Source organism: Podarcis filfolensis (genome assembly GCF_964270895.1).
Source record: "Podarcis filfolensis genome assembly, chromosome: 14".
In the NCBI taxonomy this organism is placed as follows: Eukaryota; Metazoa; Chordata; class Lepidosauria; order Squamata; family Lacertidae; genus Podarcis; species Podarcis filfolensis.
In genome coordinates this window covers 51,973,448-51,987,788 of record NC_139616.1, presented here as the reverse complement: position 1 = coordinate 51,987,788, position 14,341 = coordinate 51,973,448, and the positions used below count along the sequence as shown (strand labels likewise).

At 55.1% G+C, this 14,341-nt stretch overlaps 1 protein-coding gene across 4 annotated transcripts in view; it reads left to right on the top strand.

The window, feature by feature from the left end:
* KATNIP (katanin interacting protein) overlaps window positions 1-13,216 on the top strand; it is a 34,756-nt gene extending 21,540 nt beyond the window's left edge. For 3 of the 4 annotated variants that reach the window (XM_083585562.1, XM_083585563.1, XM_083585564.1), the window contains exons 15-27: window positions 1,773-2,513; window positions 3,300-3,508; window positions 3,864-3,939; window positions 4,278-4,455; window positions 5,424-5,589; window positions 5,818-5,975; window positions 6,077-6,141; window positions 6,465-6,575; window positions 7,134-7,273; window positions 8,261-8,362; window positions 10,018-10,178; window positions 11,759-11,847; window positions 12,332-13,216. In XM_083585562.1, the coding sequence (XP_083441688.1) occupies window positions 1,773-2,513; window positions 3,300-3,508; window positions 3,864-3,939; window positions 4,278-4,455; window positions 5,424-5,589; window positions 5,818-5,975; window positions 6,077-6,141; window positions 6,465-6,575; window positions 7,134-7,273; window positions 8,261-8,362; window positions 10,018-10,178; window positions 11,759-11,847; window positions 12,332-12,390 (2,255 nt within the window). In that variant the 3' untranslated portion in view covers window positions 12,391-13,216. The remainder of the gene's footprint in view (window positions 1-1,772; window positions 2,514-3,299; window positions 3,509-3,863; window positions 3,940-4,277; window positions 4,456-5,423; window positions 5,590-5,817; window positions 5,976-6,076; window positions 6,142-6,464; window positions 6,576-7,133; window positions 7,274-8,260; window positions 8,363-10,017; window positions 10,179-11,758; window positions 11,848-12,331) is intronic. The other variant, XM_083585565.1, reaches the window with a different exon arrangement.
* The last annotated feature ends 1,125 nt before the right edge of the window (window positions 13,217-14,341 follow it).

Below are 14,341 nucleotides of genomic sequence, written 5' to 3'. Positions count from 1 at the left end.
CTCTTCCGGGCATGGAATGCCGCCATGGAGCCTGGGGCTGGGGGTGGATGGGCCTCCCTCCCTCGCTCGCTTGGGTGGTTCTGGGCTCTGGTTGGCCATGCTGTGATGCTCTTGCTCCCCTCAGAGCTTGAAGCTCTGTCTACGCTTGCAGTCTGGTTCTCAGTGGGTAGCCCCACCTGGCTGTTCTGGGCTGCCCTTAGGTGGGTCTCATTGGGAGCTGGTGCCTTTGTTGCTAGACTAAATAGCACTTCTTCGGGGGGGGCAAGGGGGCGGTAGAAAGATGATCAGCCACTAAAGCTGCAGTATATACTATACACGTTTACTTGGGAGTAGGTTCTACTGAGCATGGAGGGGGGACCTGCCTCTGAGAAAACATATATGCAATTGTTCATTGCTAGAGCTCTGGAGCAACGCAGAAGAAAAGAGCTCAGGTGCAGAGAGAGCTTCAGCTCTTCGCTGCCCTTGTTTTTTCAGGGCCAGGTTGGTTTCCCCAGGCCAGGTGCTCAAACTGCCTGCCTTCCTTCTTTTCCTAACTTCAGGAGTTTCTCTCCTGCCATGGGCTGTCCTTTCGTCTTCTAAGAAGCAGCCCTTTCTATATCCTGCTTGGGGCTGTGCTGGGGAGCTTGCAGGATGGGGCTCAGCTCTGAGTCACATGGAGCTGTAGCATTTCTCAGGAGGGAGCAGCAGTCTGTGAAGTACGTAAGAGCAATTTGTAACCCGAGGTCTTAAACCCGCCCCCAACGCTTCATTTTCTCTGCTTAAATCCTAATTGTTTTGTTCAGGGATGTATTTTATCTGAAACAGATCTTTTAATAAGATTCTGTTCTCTTGTAAGGAATTGAGACCCACAGGTCCTGGGCACATACCGTCAGCAGATGTGGGGATGTGGCCATACGAGAACAAATTGACGTCTCTGCCTGGCTTGTATCAGTGGCATGTAAAGCTTACATTATTGGATTTCCTGCCTTTTTGCTACATCTCTTAAAACCTCATTTCACAACAAAGCCGTGTGCCAACTGTGTCATGCGTCAGGGATGCCTTGGCTTGAGCCGAGTCACGCGCGGACTCTTTTTCCCGGGGATGGTGTGGGTCCATCGCTCAGAAATGTTGTAAAAAGTGACACCTCTGAGCATCCTCTAAACTGGGATAGAGAGCCTGTAGCCCTCCAGGTGTGGCTGGAGCCCAGCTCTCAGCAGCCAGCATGCACAGTGGTCAGGGAGGGATTGTAGTTGGTGAAAGAACACACACATCATGTGCAGAAACACTCCAGCAGCACCTTGAGGTCAGAATTGGAGAAGACTCCCACCTGACATTCTGCAGAGCCCCAGCCAGTCCAAGGGGCCAGTTCTCAGCTGGATGGGCCTGGCTCAGCGTAAGGCAGGATCTGGCGTTCCTACAGCGGGAGCTGCCTTCCAGCTCCATCTAGAGGACGATAGGTTCCCCTGATTTAAACTGTGCAGCTTACTTGCCATGAAGCTCAAGCTTGAGAACCGTTACTCCATTTTGATATCTGGTTTCCAAACGCTTTGGAGAGTCTTAGTTGTAGGAGTCCAGCTCAGTCTGGCTCAGAGCCTTTGGGGTCTTCCTCATCTAAGGGTGTGTGAGCTCCCTTGGTCCACAGAGGCAGATCTTTCCACGGGCCTCTTCTTAGCGAAGCAGGGGTTGAGCTGGGCTTGCAGCCTGTGGGGGCCGGAGCACCCCCCTCGCGGCCTCTGCAGGAGGGTTCAGCCAAGCAGGCACCAGAGGCACTCTCTGTTTCTCCCTCCTTCCAGGTGAAGCTCTGCTGGCGAAGGGCAACGCCACACGGCCTTCCCGGGCAAAGTGGGGCAGTTCCCAGGAGCAAGTTCTGCAGGAGTCCTGGAACTCTCTGCTGAAGTTCAACCACTTGCACCACGGCCGAATCTCCAACATGGACTTCCAAGGGGACATTTTTGACGAGTTTCTCCACCAGCAGAAAATCAGCCGGCAAGGAGACCAGAAGCTGCGGACAAAGGAGAGCGGGCAGGGACTGCCCAGGCGCCAGGAAGGGGAGGGCTGCTTGGACCTGGAGGACGGGGGCGACTTCCAAATCCCAGTGCTGCCTTGTGGGCAGCGCTTGAGAATCGACATCCGCTCCACCTGGGGGGACAGGCACTACGTGGGCCTTAACGGGCTGGAGCTCTTCAGCTCCAAAGGGGAGCCCATCCAGATTGCCAAAATCACAGCCAACCCCCCCGATATCAACATCCTGCCCTCCTACGGCCAAGATCCGCGAGTGGCCAGCAATTTGCTGGACGGGGTGAACCGAACTCAGGATGACATGCACCTCTGGCTGGCTCCCTTCACCCCTGGGAAATCCCACTGCATCTTCCTGGACTTTGCCAAGGCGTGCGAGGTGGCCATGATCCGCATCTGGAATTACAACAAGTCTCGCATCCACTCCTTCCGGGGCGCAAAGGACGTCACCATGCTGCTGGACGAGCAGTGCATCTTCCGAGGGGAGATTGCCAAGGCTTCTGGGACCCTGGCTGGAGGTGCGGGGGAGGCTTTTAAGTTTCTGCTTCTAATTATGCCTTGCAGAGAAAGCAAGAGGAGCTGGCTCCCAGTCCTGCTCACCCGCCCAGCCCCTTCCAGGAAGTGCTTAGTTATGGGAAGAGATGCGCTGGGAACAGAGAGGGCCAGGGGAAGGGAAGGCCAGGCTGCATGCCCTTCTCCCGATTGCAGGGCTTGGCCTTAGCTCCAAGGCAAAGGAGAGATGAGAGGGGGGAAGCCCAGAGTTTCCCCTGCCCCACCCCCCCTTCTTGATACTGATTTATTTTGGTTTGATTTTAACTTTATTTTGTGCTTTTATCCTGAATTTTATGTTGTGAGCCACCCTGAGATCTTTGGACGAAGGGGCAGTATATAAATTTAATAAATAATAGTAATAGCTTGAAAGCAGGCTGTTCATGCCTGTGCCTGCAGCCCTTCTGGAGAGGTGCCCCAGCAAGATCTCGCCTCTCATATCCTTTTGTCCCTTTGTTTTTGTTTCTTGCTGATGGTTTAAACAGCCCCAAACCCATCACCAGCCTCAGAAGCAGTGCTTCTCCTCAGGGGGTGCCCCAGGGTGCGCAGTCCCAGCACACGACCCAATATGAAGCGCCACTACAGCCTCTCCTGGGCTGCCTTCCTGGTCTGGATGTTGTGGGGCTGGAGGGGTGGGGAGCAGTGTCTGTGACCTTCCTGTTGGCTTGCAGAAGAGGGAGGAGGAAGGGGGCAGTTTTAGCGCTTGGGCTGCTGACTTGAGTTGTGTCGTCACCATAGAGTTGACAATGTTTCAGCTCCAGAGCAGTTTGGAGACACCATCCTGTTCACCACGGATGACGACATCCTGGAGGCCATCTTCTGTTACGACGAGTCCTACGACGAGGAGGCAGAAGGCGCCTGCAGCCTGAGGTACGAGGAAGAGCTGAAGAGGCCGAGAACTGCGGATGGGGAGGGGGACGAGAGACCCTTCACGCAGGCGGGCTCACGGACAGAAGACAGACAGGTAAAGTTGCCTGTCATGAAAAGGCTGGCTGGGGGAAAGGTGGTGCAGAGGCTCAGTCTAGAAGATAAAATTCAGGCGATAAACTGAATGCGTCAGAAACGGATCTCTAACCCAAGCAGGAGCTTTGGCTGGGAAGGAGCTTTCTGCTGTGGTTCTTGGCACCCCTCGTGGGGAGGGGGCTGGATAAGCTGGCCTCCTGTGCTGCAGAGAAAGAGGGGACATGGGCCAGGATGTGGTGGGTCTGTGCCCTGCAAATTCTTCCCCAAAGAGCTCCTGCCATAGGGGAACAGGCGGCCTCTGCTTCTGTTGAACACTAGAGAACAATAAGTGTTGCTCTAACCTGTTTCCGTTTTAGGGCTGGATGCAGACGGCTGTGCCAGATTCTGTCCCTGAGATGGTGACCAAGGAACCAGGGGTCTATACTGGGAAGTGTAAGTCTGACTCTGCACACACGGCTCCTGCCACCTTCGCTCAGCGGTTCCACCGTGTTTGCTGCCATGCTCCGCAGAATGGTGCCCCTTTGCCTCCAGCCTCGCCTCTGGCTTCTCCCCCTCCTCACTTGGGGGGGGGGGGCTTTTAGTGCCCTCTGTCCTCAGCTTTCCTTCTTCCAGGAGGCACCTCAGGCAGGCCATCAATGCCTCTGCACCCTTTATTTAGGGTTGTGCATATGTGGCCTTGGCAGTTGCTGTAGCTGCAGCAGCTCCAACTCCGGGCCTCTTCCTTATAGACCTTTCTCCTGGTGGCTCACTGCCTGTCTGCCTTTGTTTAGGCCTTCTGCTGAATTTCACCGCTTCTTGGGGAGACGCTCACTACCTTGGACTGACAGGGCTGGAAGTGGTAGGAAAGGAGGGCCAAGCCATCCCCCTTTCTCTGGATCAGCTCTCTGCCTCTCCACAGGACCTGAACGAACTTGCAGAGTACACAGATGACTGCAGGACCTTAGATAAGTGAGTATCTCTGCAGGCTGCCAGGACAGGAAAGAAAACGGCCGTTCGTGGGTGGGTGGGTGTGGGTATGGGTGGGTGTCGCCGTCTCTTCTTCCCCAGAGTGCTTCCGGGAGGGGCTCCTGGGGTCCAAGAGAAGTGCCACGGACACATGGCTTTCCCTAAGGAAGGCTCTCTGGCAAGGCTGGAGGCGGGGAGCATGCTGCAGAAGACTGCACTGTGCCTTGGGCACATTTATTTGAAACATTCCTTTCCTGGCCCATCTAATTGTCACACAAATGGTTCAGGCTGAGCAACAGAGCTGGTGGGTCTTGAGATTGGGGCAGGGCCTGCAAAGTGTAACCATGGAAGGGACTCCCCAAGTAAACTCTGGGTTGATGGTGAGGGGCTGGTTCTGATCTTTGTGCGGTAAGGAAGGCCTTTTTGTGGCGGCGTCTGGACACTTGTGGTCTTCCTGGAGACAGGAGAGATGCCGTGGGGCTCCTCCGTGGCCCAGGAATAGCAAACACCCTTTTCAAAGGCCGAAGAGCTCAGCCAACTCTTGTGAGTTTGCAAATTGGGGAAAAACAAACCACCACAGGGAGGAGGTGGTGTGGTGTGTTTTCAATTGTAATTATAGCATGCTTAGGAGCCAGCAGATGGCAAGTGAAGCTGGCCAAATTGAAATTGAAATTTGGGCAAAAATCAGACTCGAGAGATTTGCCAAAAATAAGAAGAACCCTCTGGAGCGAGCTTCTCTCTGCCATCGCCATTTTGGGTTCCTCCCCCCCCCCAACATTTTTATGCAGAGCAGTCCTCTGTCTTCCTCGTAAATGAAGTAAGAAAAGTGATGACTTCTTCTTCTTATATTATTAGTATTAGTATTATTTGTACCCTGCCCATCTAACTGGGTTGTCCCAGCCACTCTGAGCGACTTGACACTTATTCAAAATATTGTACCTCTTTCTCTCAACTTTCCCCCCTTCTCCCAGATTAATTGATGGGATCAACATTACTATGGAAGATGAGCACATGTGGCTCATTCCGTTCAGCCCTGGAGAAGCTCACGTGGTCACCATCCATTTTACGCGGGCGGAGAGCGTTGCTGGGCTTCGCATCTGGAACTATAATAAATCTCCTGAGGACACCTACAGAGGGGTGAGCGCAAGTCCTGGGCAAGCTCCCAGAATGCACCACGCTTCCCCTGGATGTGGCCACATGCAGCAAAGGAGGTGCTCTGTGGGCCAGTGGGCACCCTGGGCACCTTGAGAGCATTCTGTGGGCAAAGGGGGGCCTTCCCACCCCCCTCCTTGCACTCTCAGCAGGAGCCAGGAAGGCCAGGGGCCCAGACTCCTGACTGCTTTCCCTGCGTTTTCTTTTCCGCAGGCAAAGGTGGTCCACGTCTCCCTGGACGGCTGCTGCATCTCCCCTCCAGGAGGCTTCCTCATTCGCAAAGGACCCGGCAACTGCCACTTTGACTTTGCTCAAGAAATCCTCTTTGTGGACTACCTGAAGGGTCCCCCAGTCATGCCAGCCTGCGAACGGTGAGAGAGGGGTGCCCTCTGGGGCTCTGTGCCTACTGGCCTGTGCATTTAGGAAGTATGCTGCCCTCTGGCCCCTGACTTATGTGCTTACCTTTTGGCAGAACGGAAGCGGTGAAGGCAGAACAAGCCAGCATGGACTACGAGGCTCCCCTGATGCCCTGCGGCTGTATCCTTCTCTGTCCGGCCTGCCTGGCCCCCAGGCCCCGCCTGGCCCTCTGCCTCCAGGCCCTGTGAACTGGTTTGACTGGTGTGGGAGGGGGAGGAGGACCCCGGCATGGCATAAACGGCCTTGGGATTTCTTTTGAAACGAAACCAGGCGTGTTTGCATTGCTTTAATCATCATCACCATCTGTACTGTTTTGTGGTGTATCGTTTTGTATTTTGCCGTTTGAACTATGTTCTGTGTTTCTTTGTCCCCTGCTGTGGGAGGCCAAGGCCCAAGAGATGGGATGCAAACATTTACAATATTTCCTCAACATCCTCCGTCAGTCATTTTCCAGTTCCAGCTTCTTACAAGTTGGGGTGATCCATATTACATCGGTTTGAATGGGCTGGAGCTGTATAATGAACGTGGAGAGAAGATTTTCCTCAGTGAGAACAGTATCCTTTTCAAGGAACAGCTGGAATCTGGCAAAAGCTGCACTCTAGAGGAGCCCCCACAAATGAAACACCTTCTGGGGGAGGATGGAGGCGGGAATTCAGCTGGAATTAGAGTCATGGGGAGCTGAGCATGTGCAAATGGGAGTTTTGTGCAAGCAGCTCTCCCCCTACTCCCCGGCCTGATCTGCCCCGCTTCTTCAACTCCACCAATATTGGCCAGAGGTGCAATATGTCCTAATTTAATTCCAGTTGAGGGTGGGCGGGGGGGGGGGGCAAGATTCTCAAATGACCAGTGATGGCCCTCTGGGCAGGATTTGGCTGACCTCCTTCTGGGTGGCAACAGCTGGCAGTCCCCATTTTGGCCACTAGCTTTTTGCCACGTTTGCTCCCTTGTGGAAAGAAGCTTTCCTGAGGTTGCAGTCTGGCATTAAATCTCGCATCCAAGGGAGCAAGGTTAAGATCTGGTGGGCAGCCTGTGCCTTTTCCTGGGGAGGCCGGCTTGTAACACGTTTACGCAGCAGACAGCTTGGACGTTGTGCTTGACAAAGCGCCCTTCAGACATTGCGGCTTTCCCAGACAGCGTCAACATATTGGAAGGCGTCTGCGGAGACGTCCGAACGCCAGACAAGCTCATCGATGGCGTGAACGACACGACCGACGGGAGGCACACGTGGCTAGCACCCATTCTCCCTGGCTTGGTAGGCCTCCTTTGCATATTCTGCCCGGGCTCCTTTCGCATCAGTGTCGTGTGATGCCTTGTGCAGCCGGGCACATACCTGCGCAAGCCCTTTCAAAAGTAATCAGCAGCTGTCTTTGTAGCTCTGGGCATGTCAAAGCCTTGGAGTGGGAGCTCAGCCCCAGGCTGTCCCCTGCATCCTGAGTTTAGGGGCAAAGGATCTCTGTAGCTGCCTGCAAAGCTGATTCGCCAGAAGTCAGAATAAGGGATCAGCCTTCCCACCTGTGCCAAGAAGCAGGCAGGGGTGCCAGGAAAGAGCCTGCAAAGAGTGACCTGCTAAAGGACCCCCCCCCCCCCGAAGAGGAGCTGGCCAGGGAGTTGCTGCTGTGATTAGGGCTGGGCGATTTCTGGTTTTCAACATTGTGAAAACCGGCTAAACTTTGTGATTATACTGATATATCACAGAATGTCTGAAAAATGAGGAGGGAGCTATGTAGAGGCCTTGGCTGTCTTCCCAGTCTTTCCTGCATTGTGATTTTTGGCAGCACCTGCTCTTGTGATTCGCTGCCCCCTGAAGGAGGAGGCAAGAGCAAAGTTAACAGGGGCTGCAGGAATCAAGAGAAGCCTTAGCTGGCTTCACAGTTTCCCCTGCATTGTGATTTTTGCATAGTACACACACACACACACACACACGCCAATATTCATGATATACTGCCAGGTCAAAAATTATGAAACCAATATCATGATATGGAGTTAAAACCAGTTTTGGATGATCTATTGCCCAGCCCTAGTGGTGATGGAGCCGCAAGCTTTGGGCTTGGCAACCCTTTCTGTCTCTCATAACAGGATGCTAAGAAGAGGTTGTCCAGGCATTTCACAACTCCTTTTATTCTTTACAAATTATCTGGAATTTGGTTTCCAGGATGAGCAAGAAATATATTGGCTCTGTGTTGGTTACATGAATTCTGTCTAATTTGCGCCTCTGTGTTGTTGCTTCCTATGGCGGCAGGTGAATCGCGTCTATGTCATCTTTGACTCGCCTACGACAGTCTCCATGATTAAGCTGTGGAATTATGCAAAAACTCCCCAGAGAGGAGTCAAAGAATTTGGAGTAAGTCATGGTGCCCCAGAGCAGCTTATGAACCCCCTTCTTGTCTCTTTAAGGGCCTTGTGTCCCATTACCACCATGTATTTACGGGACCGCCTCCCCTGGTCTGCCCCACAGAGGACCTTGAGGTCCATGAATCACCATAGTTTAGAGGTCCCGGGCCCTAACAAAGTCAGACTATCCTCCACCAGGACCAGGGCCTTCTCAGTGATGGCTCCAACCTGGTGGAATGCTCTGTCCCATGAGACTAGGACCCTGCAGGATTTAACTTCCTTCCACAGGGCCTGTAAGACAGAGCTATTCCGCCTGGCCTTTAATTTGAATTCAGCCTGATCTTTTATTTCCCTTCTCTTTCCTCCCCTCCCCTTTTATGAAGATTCCCCACTCTGGGATCCCACAGCTGGTTCTCCCCTGGTCTCCTTGCTGGCCCAAGTAGGACCAATTCAGCCAGCTAGCCCTGGGGATTATCTAATGCTTATTGGATGGATTTCCCTCAAATTGATTTTTGAACTTTGAATTTTATTGTTTTTCATGTTTTTATACTGTATTTTATGCTGCTTCTATATTGTATTACAACTAAGTGTTTTAAATTTGTTGTTAGCTGCCCTGAGCCCAGTTTTCTGAACCAGGAAGGGCGGGGTATAAATAAAAATTTATTATTTATTATGTCCCCCAACTGGTTCAAACTGACCCTCTCAGGCCAGCCTTGGCATTGCTGGGCAGAAGGGTCTCCCATGGCAGAACCTCCTTTCAGAATGAGCCTTAGAACCTTCTAAAGCTGCTTCTGTTTCCAGACTGCTTTCATTTATCTTATGAGATTGTGCCTTGTTTTTTAAGAAGTTGTTGGATGGATGGGACATAATTAATGTGTTTATTTTGGGCGGGGGGGAGCTCTCCTCCTGTGAGCTGGTGGAGCTGCCCTTCTGCAGAGATTCAGACTTTTGGTCTTGCCGCTCACAGACACGGACTGCTGCAGCCCATCCCCAACTTGGTGCCCTCCCACAGTTCATAGACTCATAGATTTGTAGGGTTGGGAGGGAGCCTGAGGGTCATCTAGCCCCACCTTCTGCAATGCAGGTATCACACCTAAAGCACCCATGACAGGTGCTTCTTAAAAGCACCCGAGGAAGGAGAGTCCTGGACTGCAGCTTCTTTCCCCCTTGTTGGTTGGGATGCTGGGAGTTGAAGCCCCACAGCTTTGGGAGAATTTAGCAAGTGGGAGAAGCCTGGTCTCCTGTGCTTGGCTGCAGCTTTTCAGGACCCTCAGGCAAGCGAGGGTCTCTCTCCTCACCAGAGAGGCTGCCAGGGACTTAACTCCAGGCCTGTCTGCCCAGGGGCTCCACTCCTGAGCAGGAAGCTTGGCCTTCTCTGAGACTAGGATTACGTGGAAACTGCCCTGTAAGAGGCAGCGGAGACCATGAGAGTGCAGCGTGGAGCTGGGTTTGAGGCTCAGCCTGTTGCTGGCTGGCAGGCAGGCCAGCCCTTGGGGCTGGGTGGTCAGCTGCCTGCTCATCTCCCTGCCCCTGAAGCCCCTCCTTCAGGCCACCTGGTACCTTGACCCTCAGGTGGTGATGTGGGGGAAGATTAGGGGACTCTTCAGTCTTTCCCACTTGTCAGACTGGCTCTTTCCTTCTCCTGCTCCTCCTCTTCCTGCCTAGCTCCTTGTTGATGACCTGCTTGTCTATAACGGGATTCTGGACATGGTGAGCCACCTGGTCCATGGCATCCTCCCGACCTGCGACCCCGTTGTCCCCCATCACACCGTTCTCTTCACGGACAACGAGAAGATCTGCCGTCAGGAGAAGAACTCCGTCATCAGGTAAGCCAGCCTGCCTGCGTGGAATCTGGCATGGAAAGCTCTTGGCCAGCTTTGCGCCCAAGTCAGGCACCTTCACGTGGGCACCTTGAAACAGCTCCCCTTTGGGACTGAGGGCACCTTCCTCAGGGGCAGCAGCAGCCCCTCATCTCTTCATGGGTCCCACACATGGACCCCTGAGAAGGGACCTGTCTCTCCATCTTTGAGCAACAGCTGTCATCGCCTTTGTTTTCAACTAGTTCCACACCCCCAAATGCTTGTTCTTTCCTCCAGCGAAAGGATCCGCAATCAGTGGCTTCTTGCCTGTAAAGGAGTTGGCGCTTTGTGTCCGGGGAACTGTCCCGTCCCCCCTGCCACCTTTGCCACCCTCTGGTTAATTCACTGTTCTGATCCACTTCCTTCCTGCCTGTGGCCAGCCTAAAAGCTCAGCAGGGCTGCAGTCGAGGGATTTCTCTCTGGGTGGATATAATAAGAAAGCAAAACCCTCTGACATAAAGGCCAGATGAAAGCAAACAACAAGGAATAATCTAATTTGACAAGCATGTTCTGGAGAGGGTTTCTCACTGAGCATCTCTGGGGCCAGATAATCCTCTGATGCCGGAGCGGAAAGGCTGTCGAAGGCCATGGCCAGCGGCAGCGAGAGGGAGGGCAAGGGGCCCCAAAGCCATCTGTCAGCAGGCTTGTGCCCGACCACAGCAGCGCCGCTTCCACCAGCCCCAAATCATGTTCCGGTTCCTCGTTCAGAATTACCCAAGGCCTGTGTCTGCGCACGTGCAGAGGCGCAAGAGGAGAGCGGGGGGGGGGGGCTGCTGGCAAACAGAGGGGCATCTCTGCCTGTGATCTCTAGGGTAGGGCAGGGCAGGGGGGACCTGGGGGACTAAGAGCAAAGCCTGCATATCATCCCTCCCAGAACTGCCGGGGGGGGGGCGGGGGCTGGGAAAGAGAGGTCTTGCCTTCCCTTCCTTGCACCTTCCACTCTTTCCCTTTCTCCACCCCCACCAGCTTTGCGCTTCCTGGGATGATCGGGGTGGGGTGGGGTGGGGAGGGCAGAGAAGGGCCTCTCCTCTTCTCTGGCCAACAGCGGCGGCAAAAGAGAGATCAGGAAGCTCCCTACAAACTTCTTAGAACAGGGGCCAAATGAGGTGTGTGCTCGCTTTTTCTTTACTACATAGCAAGTTGCTGGGATGTCTCTCTCTCTCTCTCTCTCTCTCTCTCTCTCTCTCTCTCTCTCCCACTCTGGTTCCTTCTGCAGCTGCTCTTTAGTAAAGAAGGCGGCCCGGCCCCTGATCCACGGCTGAAAGGTGGCCAACGGGCAGGTTCACTACACCTGCCCCCCACTCAGCTGCTGGACTTCTAGGGGAGCCCCTTGAACTTCAGAAGAGCCTGCTAGATCAGGCCGGGGGGGGGGACACAGCTAGTCCAGCACCCTATTCTGTCTCCCCGTGGCCAACTAGAAGCCCACAAGCACAAGCGCAACTCTCCCCTCCTGCGGTTTCTGGGAGCTGACCTTCAGAAGCCCTGCTCCTCAGGGCCGTTGCAAGCCCACTCCTCTCTTTCTCCTCCTTTTCCTCTCGGTCTGACAGCAATTACATAGAAGACCAGGACGTGCGGATGATGAATGAAAACCAGATCATTTCCTATTCGAAGAAGAAGCAGGTGCCTGCAGACCCAGGTGGGCTCCTCTTCTGGGGCTCCTCGGACAAGGGAGGGCAGCCCTCGGGGGTCTTTCCAGGGAGCCAGAGGCCACGCTCCTCAGGCGCTCCCCTGGCCTCGGCTGCCCTCCCTTTGTGGGGGGTGGGAGCTGCTCTGCTGTGGCTGCTCAGCCTTTTTAGGGGAGGGCTGAGATTGCTGCTCCCCTGACCGGATCCCTGCCAAGGGAGAGGGCCCTCTGCAGGCTCTCAGCCCAGATCTCTGAGGAAAGGCAGCTGCTGCTTCTCAGTGGGTGGGCTCTTAAGCCCCACGCAGCAACAGCAGCACATGGGCCCCAACAAAGCAGCCCCCCGAGGGCTGTTTCTGCAGAAAAAAGGTTGCTGGCTGGCTGGCCCCCTCTGGTCCAGATTGGTCGGCCTTTGGGGCTGAGGCCCTCGAGGTCTCCTTGCCTGCAGAGGCAGCGTCAGCATCTGAAAGCCCCCTCTCTCCCCTTCTCCCTCTCCCAGCACTTCGCCCTAAGACCTGCATCCAGGACAAGGGATTGCTGCGGAGGATGAGGCAGTGACGCGAGGAAGACACGGAGCTGGCCTCTCGTGCGGCTAGCCTTGGGCTGCTACTCCCCCCACTGCCCCACAGAGAGGGGGCACCGCCTCGCCTCCTCAGGGCCGAAACCCCCAGGACTGCTTTTCTCAGCTGCAGCTGCATTAAATCTATTCCCTGAAGCCCCTGTGTGCTTCAGCCAGGAGAGGCTTTGGCTGGGCGACTGCTGCAGAGAGAGGCCTGGCCAAGGCTCCCGGTGGCTCCCAGGCAGAGGAGCTGCCACAGGCCCCAATTCGGGGGGGGGGTGAATGGCCAATGTGAAGAGGTGCAGTTAGGAGGAGGGGGCAGCTGGCAGCCAAGGGGACCCCTCTCCCCCCACCCAGATCCTCTGCGCTGCTTCTGACACTTGCAGTCTGTCCTGCCCTGCGCTGAGTGTGCCACAGGTAGGACACAAGGGGGCAAAGTGGTCAGAGCAGTGCCTTCTGCCCGCCACTCCCAGGCTTCCCAAGCTCTCTGGAAAAGGAGGTGGAGCGGGGGCCACAGCCCCCCAAATAGGGCCCAGGAGGAGAGAGTGCCAATCCATAGCGGCAAGAAGCTCAATAGGTCAAAAAGCTGCTATGCAGCCCCCCTGTTTCTAATGCTGGGCTGGCCAGGAGCTGCAGCCACCTTGGCCCCCTCCCCAGCCAGATGGGAGGGGATGTCCCTGGAGCTGAAGGGGACTCAGTGGCACAATTCACCATGTCCACAGATCAGGTTGCCTCCATCTGTTCCTCTTTGGGGCCACGGATCCTCTCCCCTCCCGTCGCCCCCTTCCTGCGATGCTGTTTTGTTATTACATGGTTGCCTTATGAGCCTGGCTTTCTGGTGGAGTCTGTGGGGGTGTTTTTAGCAAGCTGGGCAGTGGGCTTGGATGGTCGAAGGGGGCAGAGGTGGGGGGCTGGCTCTGTCCACTCACACGGCAACAAACAGAAGCCGTTCCCCTCCTGTGCTGTGAGGACAGGTCCTAGCGGTCTATTATGGGGTGGGGAGAGACTGGAAAGCAAAAATAACTGGGCAGCCTCCTGAGGGCACCCAACCCTCCATCGTGGGGCCGTGGCAACTTTTTGCAGCCAGTTCTTCAAGTAGCTCCCTCTGCCTCCTGCAGTGCCAGTGGGAGGGGTCACAGAGCCTGGCCAAGGTGGGAGGGCAGCCTTCCTGGAGGAAGGAGCAGCCTCTAAAGGGCTCAGCTGCCCTGGTGGCCATTTTTGCCCAGGGGGGGTCTAGGCTAGATGAAAAGGAGCCTCGTTTCCTAGTAAGTCCTCCAGCCCCTTCCCGCAAAAGGAAGAAAAGCAGGGCTGCCTTCCCCTCATCTCTCCTGGGGGGGGAGCATAAGACCCCTCTCAGCAGCGGAGGCAAGCATGGAGCAGTGCTGGCCCCCCGCCTTCCTCCCCCCCCCCCCCCCGCAGGCAGCATTGGGGGAAATGAATCAGGCTGACATTTCTATTAGCAACCAGCGAGGAGGATGTGTGAAGGAGGAGGCTGGCTCTGGCCAGGGTTATTTATCCCAGTTAGGGCTGTCAGGAAAGCGAAATGGTAGTCAGTCAGCCATGACCAGAGGACGGGCATTTCCCCCCCCCCCCAAGCACTGGCTCTCACACACATCCTTCCCCCCAAGTCGGTGGCCTTTGCGGCAGAAGAAGTCGAGGTTCTCTTGGTGCTTTGAGCCATCCCACCTTCCCCGAGGGCACACAAACCGAGCCAGGTCATGTTTGGCTGCCCCTTAATCCCCTCCCCAAGTGCCTGTTGTGTAAGACTCGGAGGCCGAGTTTGTGGCGCAGGGAGTGATCTGTAAGTGCCGACAGTCAGCTATGGCAAAGAGAGAGAAGGGGGTCAGATGCATGGCTGGCCAAGGCCAAGGCCCCTCACCACAGGAGAGCCTTGCCCCAAAGAAGGGGTCAGCATCTGCCAAAGCTTCCCCCACAGCAGGACACGCCTTG